This window comes from Trachymyrmex septentrionalis, unplaced genomic scaffold, assembly GCF_001594115.1.
Source record: "Trachymyrmex septentrionalis isolate Tsep2-gDNA-1 unplaced genomic scaffold, Tsep1.0 scaffold71, whole genome shotgun sequence".
Classification (NCBI taxonomy): Eukaryota; Metazoa; Arthropoda; class Insecta; order Hymenoptera; family Formicidae; genus Trachymyrmex; species Trachymyrmex septentrionalis.
The window spans coordinates 270,635-278,280 of record NW_017305895.1 but is presented as its reverse complement, the minus strand read 5'-3'; the positions used below and the strand labels follow the sequence as shown (position 1 = coordinate 278,280).

The following is a 7,646-nucleotide window of genomic DNA, read 5'->3' as shown; positions in this document are numbered from 1 at the left end:
ATATATATATATATATATATATATATATATATATATATATATGTTGTGTGTGTATATATATATTCTTTCTACATATATAAAAGATATTTCCAAATTTCTTTTACATTGCAAGTACATTATCGTTTAAGTTATATTACAAAAATATTTTTAAGTATGTATTATAGTTGTTCACAACATGTAATTTGCTACTGTATAATAAATATAATTATACTTCTCTCTAAGTAGCACTTACTCAGCCTTACAATTTTCGGTTAAAGTTTCGAAATGCGTTATTAAATAATTCTCTCGAAAGTATAAAAACGATCGAAACTGTGCACAGCCTTAAGACGTTTGTGACCATTGTGTTATGGAATTTATAATAACACGATCACCAAAACATATTTTTCAAGAAATATTCACAGCGACTTTTGGTAAGGCAGATTGCGATATTAACATTGCCATGCCTTATACAGACTGAGTTGCGTGAATACATTTTGCATTGCGTATTTTCGAAAATTGTCCAAACGTAAATCAATGTTAAAGTTGAAACTCCACGTGGATCATTTAGAATTCACTTTAGTGTTAAGCCTTGAAATGAAGTCCATTGCTTGATTGTCTCCTTTCCGATGCTCCAATGCGCGAATGATGTCCGTATCTTTAAATTAATATAAGATTATATTTTATAGAGATCATTTACATGAACAATAATTAATAGAATATTTATACTCATATAAATATTCAATAAATATATGAGTTCATATTCAAAACACTCCTATAACAATATTAGCGCACATATAACATATAGTTTCTGTTACATGCTATAGAATTTTCAGAAACAAAAGCGCATATTTATTGACAAAAATGTGCTCTGAATATGGGCCATATTCTGTATTATCTTCAAATTAAGAAATTAAGCTGTATACTGAAACAAAAGACTGGCTGAATATGACATAGCATTTTTAATTGATTACAAAAGCCAATTTTTGGTTGCGTTAGTCTATCGAAATCTTATACTAACATTGCGGATAGGCAACCAAAAATTGGCTGCTGCAGCTAATTAAAAATGCTATACTATATTTTATCATCTAATCTACTGCAGCAGCCAATCTTTTCTTTTAATGTAAGAATATCATATTATTATTATTATCACTAAAAGTATAACCCAATAATTTTCTGAAACATAATAAAAGCTTATTTATTATTTTATATCATTATTATGGTACATACTTTTTTTGGTCGGACGAGAAAGTTTTATATGAATTTGATCTAAACTTGCGAAGCTAGTTTCTGGTTCAGTGTCTGGAATCTCATTAAATGATAGGAAAGCTTCAGCCATAAATCTTGATCTAAGAAAGTCTTTGTCTTTTAATTCAAATGCCACTATAGCGTTCTCTACGACTCTTTGTTCCGAAGTAAGAGGACTGTAAATGTTAGAATTATTTCATAGTATTTTATTCTATTTTCTACTTTTATTTTATATCTATAATAATTTTAAACAATAATTAGCTACATTACTAACATGTTAAACGTTTCATCAAAAAGGGGAAACTGCGTTTCCTTCTGCACATGTGTCTTAGGCGTTTTAATTTCGGCAAATTTCTCCTCAGGTAGTAATCTAATCTTCACATAGGAATCGCATTTACCTGTAATAAACATAGAAAAATCATATTTTTTGTATAACACGATTTATAACATTTGAAGAAACCCACTGAGAAACTATTCATGCACGGTGATGATGATTATCAATGCTGACTCAGTACATATATTCTTATCGGTAAGGTTTATTAACACAAATTTAATTATGTAGAAATAATTGAACTTAATTAAAAATGTAAATTATATTTTTTAGGTATATGATAATAATAATAATTTTAGAGAACCTTATAGATAAGAAATTACAAATAATCAACGTAAACAATATTCCATGACAATCTCCAATCTTTTTGGTTCAGGAAGACCACTTTATTCCTTAGAGATTATTTTTCTACTTTTACAAAACGTCAAAATTTATTCGTGCCATGCATTCCCAAAATGCTATTTTCGCGATAACAAGCAATATAGAGAATTATATACAACTGATGAGGAAGAATTCCACTTTGTATTCTACACTTTTACATACTTGTCTTCCCTTCTTTGACTTTTTGTTTAGATTTTGAATGCAGTTTACGCTCGAGTGTAGACAGCTTGCTTATAAAATGGCCTATAAAATCGAAAAAAAATTATCATTCTTCCTTCTAAATTTCGCAATTTTTTTACCAGCGATTGAGAATTGATACCTATCATATTTTCCACCATAAAAACACATAAATATTTTTATTTATTATTATTATTATAGTTAATTAGCTTGTGTGAAATATCTGTTTCGTATTATTTTATTTTATTTACTTATATCACCAGAACTTCTACTTATCAGATAATATCTTCTTCTCGTAACTGTAAAACTTCATCTTTTGTGTTTATTTAAGTTATTTATTATTTTTCATCTAACAATCTTTTTATTGTTTTTGCAAACATTAATTTTATACCATACGAGTACGTAAAAAAATTCTGTTAACTTTTTATATTTTATTATAAAAACTTTTAATTTGCTCACCATTGCTATCCATACATCGGAGATTTCTGGCATTTAGAATCTGGATGTTCAATGAATTATCAACAAAATATGCTTTGATGCTGATAAGACCGTAAACAGGTTCTTCTATTTCCTTCTGTTCCTCCATGCGTTCTTGATGATAACGATGTATGAGCTCAGCAGTCTCGAGTCCATGTAATTGTAAGAGACGTTCTATCTTCTCTAAAACCTGGATGTTTGCTGTTTCATCAACACCGAGATTAAAGAATCGAATGAGCGTGTGAAGAGTTTTATGCAAATTCGAGTAAAATGCTGGTGGTCGTCGTTTCTGTAAGCAATAATTTTATTATTTTATAAAATAATTGAAACTTTTTATAATAAGCAAAGAATGTGATTGTGTTCTTTTACCTCCAAATTAGTGTTGACTAGATCATATAACGTTTGTGATATGATTTCCCAAATTACATGGAGAACTCTGTTAAAGTTATCCTCGTTGAGATTATCATGCAAAGTTGCTAGATTACTGTCTAAATACTGTAGCAGACGATCCATCGCGTTGCTGGTTGTGTCAATTAATTCGGCACCCTCCATGAGATACCTGAAAACGAAGCAAATTATTTATTAGGATATTTTAAAACGTAAATAAAAAAATTTTGTTGCCTATACCTTCTATAAAATTTCTTACATTGTTACAAATTAATGGTAATTTAACAGAAAGAAAGTGACACATTTTTAGTTACATTTACGTACCTATTCATTGCAGGAGCCATTTTGTTGGCTACAACTTCCAACAACTCTATGATCTTGTTTTTCACAGTATCTGTGGCATTGTTAATGATAAGCTGAAGAGTCTGTTGACAACGATCAGCCTCTTCGTGAGTCTTATGTTCTCCTAAAGCATCTATAATATCCTGTAATCCCAAGTCCTGAGCCAGTGGTGCAATCGATGTTCTGATATAATCGATATTATTAATAGCAAAGCACCAGGCCGTCGATATTGTAAATCTTTTTTCATACACGCTACTCTGCGAAAGTTGTTCTAATTCTGTTGTTATCTCTGCTTTTGCTGCCATTTTATCAGCATATGCCATGGAACATCTACAAATATCCTACAAAAAAATTATTTTATTATAAATTGCTTAAAGTCTTTAATATAATTTCAATTTTATCTATTTACTTATAATATACCAAAATTTTCTTATTAACGACAATGCATACTATACATTAAGTATAACTTAAATATGTCAGAATTTTCAAACTTACATCAATAATTCTTGCTATGAATGTATAAGAACCTTCAACATCGGGCCACGCTAACTGCGTCCAAAAAACTTTGATTTGATAAAATGTTGTTAATGTATCTACAGCGCTTGAACTATACTGAACGCTACTGTCAACAGCTTGCAAAGTATCAATTTCGACTGCTCTATCGATGCGTTTAAGTGCTTTATACACTGCGATTTCCAGCCAATGCGCGATACCGCCTTTAAACCAATCGTAATAATTCTGTATTTTCATATTCTCTAGTTGTCCTTCGGCACAAAGTACCTGGCCAAGTCTGTAAATTGTGTGTAGAAATAAGCAAAATGTTTAAAATTGGCGAAATGTTAAATGTAAATAGGTAAATTTTTCAGAATCATGTAAACTCACGTAGCATATCTTTGAAGTATAAGGTAAAGCTCGAATAAAGTCGTGCCTAGGCTTAATTCAGCGTTATCAGTGCTATCAACTTCAATTCGTTTTAATCTAGCACACACATCCTCTATAATGATCATGCACATATCACTGATTCTTTTTTCATACGCAATATACATCATTCTTGCATATGGAATATTAATTTTTCTAAAATTTGTAATTAATATTTATATATTATTTATTGAATAATTATACTCTACGAGCATATGATATCTTATAGGACAGATCGACTTACTTTATGAATATTTTGTCATAATAATCAGTAGCTCTTTGTAAATCTGCTCTAATCAGTTGAATTACTTTAATATAATACCTAAGCGCGTCTTCATCAGACTCTGTTTCAGGCGAATTGTTGCTTAATATATGTTCAAACCTAAAACACAATGTGTATACTTATTGTTGGTACAGCTTATTATAGCAAAAGAATAAAAGATGTTAAATTTATGCTTTGTTTCGCTTACCATTCAGTACAACTTTGTGTAATAGTGTATTCTAAACCTTGGAGTATATCTATTTTCAAATTTTCAGATTCAGAAAACCAAAAATACATTTTAGCGGGAAATAAGTCAACATCTTCAGGAACTTTCAAAGAGGATATAGATGATAATACTCTAAAATAATTAACATTTTTTTTTAAGAATTTGATTTCAATGATTCAAAGCATTCCTTTCTATATTAAATATCATTAAGACATCCTCATTATATTTTATAATTACGTGTTGTAAAGCCAATAAAATTGCAAGAATATAAGTAATTACCTTAAAATAGAAGTTAATTGTATTATTGTATTTTGGTTTCCTAAAATCAATTTTCTAATTTTTCGTATAGTGTTGAGGCATGAAAATACAACTGTCTTTGTGGCTTTCCAAAAGAGTTTTGTTTCATCAACAGAGAACAGACCACTGTCCATTGGTCTAAGCAAATTGATTATAAGTTCATTGAAAATTATGAAACTTAATGGATGCTCCTCATGGATTCTTGCGTATTCGATCCATTGTGCCAGAGCGAGATTTCTGGCTAATAAGCCACGTTGCGCACTATGTTGAAGAATAAGCGCTTCAGCTGGTCCCGACCAACGACCACACCAACAATACTTTTCAATTTTTTCTGTTTCAATCTCATGAAGCAGTAGCACTCTTAGCAGATGTCGGTGTTCTTGTGCGGCTACTTGTGCATTATGTTCTGCACTGAAGGCCAATCGGAGCTTTACAACACCACGACGTTTGGACTTATTTTTCTTATCTAGAGCGTACCACATAGTATGACCCGTTGTAGGTATATCCTAAATAAATACAAACATAACATATATTTAATATATTTATTTAATATCAAAAAATACAATGTTAGTGCAATGTAATATATAAAATAAAATCTACGTATGAAAATATGCCTTATAATCTATTAAATAAAATTTTATATTACCTTTAACGGTATCCGACATCGACCAATAAATTCATTGTTATGACTACCAGTTGTAGCTGTTACTGCAATTTCTTTAGCTAATTTAACTAAACCACGAACACCTTTAATATCTTTAACTTTACTCATTTTTTCAGGCACAGTTTCGGCAGCATCGAAATCCCTAGAAAATGCATAAAATAAAATTAATTAATAATTAATAATTAACAATTAATAATAATAATTATGTACAAAGTGATGTATATGATTTATGACTTACCATACTTCAAGATATAAAATGTCATTTTCGGGGTCCTCCAGCGGCCTAAATAATAACATATATAATATGAAATAGATACGATATTATAATTATATCTCTAATAATTATTTTTAAATTATGAAATGAATTTAAATCTTGTCTCTAACACAGTATTTAATTATTTATATAAAATTAATTACTAAAATCAACTACTAATATATTAAAACGTTTAATATATCTATATCTTCTTTTAGATATTTTAAAAAGATTAATAAAATATATTACGAATTAACTTTTTGTGGATAGACGTGCTTATTTAGACATGAGCCTTTTTATTTTGTAAACTGCTCACTTATTGATTTTACAAAATTTAATCAATAGATTAATTTAATAATTTATTTGAATCTGAGAAAAAAAATAAAAATGACAGATCTAATATAATATATATAGATAGAATTCTTTTAAAATAATCTGATTATCTTAAAACTCGAAATTACTGAATTTTTAATTACAAAATAATATTAAGTTTTTAGTTTCGCTTTATTTGAAGTTTATCACTGATACGTAAATAATGAGTTCTGATTTCCATATTAATTTGACTTTTAAACTCTGATTATGAGAAGTTAGATTTTTCTTCATTGGAAATTATTCTGGACTGTTATTCTTTCGAAATTTGACATTTTCAGACTACATTTAAATTCAATGATACCAAAAACCTCTTAAACTGAGTTTTACGATATTAGATTATATTTTTTAATTAGAATTTTAGAATTCTAAAGGCCAGAATTGAATTCAGTGATCCTAAAAATCCTTAAAAAGCGGGATCTTCTTTTAAGTTTCTTTGTTAGAAAGCTTTTGTCTATAAAGAGTTAAAAAATATTGTAAAGTAATAAAATGAAAATTCTTTTACAAAAGTAGAAAAGTATACATTTTACTCACAGTTCAAAGTGTTCTTCCCAGATTGGACTTAATGTACATGTTTTTACGGCAGTATTGTATCTTCTGGTAGGTGCTGATTCGAGATAAAGGGCGCAGAAAGGATCACTTTTACCATTCGAATCTTTGGGGACTAGTTCTTTGGCTTCGATTACTTCAATGTTAAGATGCAATTCTGGTGGCTATATATAAGCAAATGTGACAAAATTTTTTTAATTATATATATATATATGATAAAATTATAATGCTATGTTATTTGATATATGTAAAATAATTGTAAAAATAAATTACCTCAAGCTTTTGCATTTGTTCCAACACTCTCTCGTGTGTTTTATTATCAATTTTAAAGGCACTTTGTAAATGGTTCAAAAGAGTTTCTTGGCTACATTCTTTAGAAACGTCGAAGCCAATTTGATGTTGTATCATATATACTAGCGCAGCATAAAGCTCTTCGATCTGTAGACAATACATTACAACAAATAACATTAATTTTAAAAACTTTCCTAGAGATACGTATGTAAGTACAATGTATCTCACGGAACTCTGATTAAATCGTTATGATATATATATATATATGAATTTCTTTTGGAAATTTGTAAACGTAGAAAATGTCTGTAGTAATACCATAGATATTTGTTTAGTTATATGTTAAATTGATATTGAAAGATTGTTCTTATTGGTTACTTTCTTCGAATCAATTAATTGTAGATAATTGTTAGTATATATTTGACAGGTCTTATTTCAAATAAATTTATTTAAAATATTTCTTATTTAATATTGTAAATAAGTTCTTGGAATCTATTTTTT

At 28.6% G+C, this 7,646-nt stretch overlaps 1 protein-coding gene across 5 annotated transcripts in view; it reads right to left on the bottom strand.

The window, feature by feature from the left end:
* Positions 1-144: 144 nt before the first annotated feature.
* LOC108753784 (BAI1-associated protein 3) overlaps positions 145-7,646 on the bottom strand; it is a 32,713-nt gene continuing 25,211 nt past the window's right edge. For 4 of the 5 annotated variants that reach the window (XM_018495683.1, XM_018495680.1, XM_018495684.1 and 1 more), the window contains 16 exons: positions 7,131-7,295; positions 6,843-7,021; positions 5,925-5,969; positions 5,669-5,828; positions 5,005-5,528; positions 4,708-4,857; positions 4,482-4,619; positions 4,202-4,393; positions 3,815-4,109; positions 3,302-3,660; positions 2,960-3,149; positions 2,573-2,879; positions 2,099-2,179; positions 1,499-1,622; positions 1,207-1,400; positions 145-634 (listed from right to left, as the gene is read on the bottom strand). In XM_018495683.1, coding sequence (XP_018351185.1) covers positions 540-634; positions 1,207-1,400; positions 1,499-1,622; positions 2,099-2,179; positions 2,573-2,879; positions 2,960-3,149; positions 3,302-3,660; positions 3,815-4,109; positions 4,202-4,393; positions 4,482-4,619; positions 4,708-4,857; positions 5,005-5,528; positions 5,669-5,828; positions 5,925-5,969; positions 6,843-7,021; positions 7,131-7,295 — 3,198 coding nt within the window. In that variant the 3' untranslated portion in view covers positions 145-539. The remainder of the gene's footprint in view (positions 635-1,206; positions 1,401-1,498; positions 1,623-2,098; positions 2,180-2,572; positions 2,880-2,959; positions 3,150-3,301; positions 3,661-3,814; positions 4,110-4,201; positions 4,394-4,481; positions 4,620-4,707; positions 4,858-5,004; positions 5,529-5,668; positions 5,829-5,924; positions 5,970-6,842; positions 7,022-7,130; positions 7,296-7,646) is intronic. The other variant, XM_018495681.1, reaches the window with a different exon arrangement.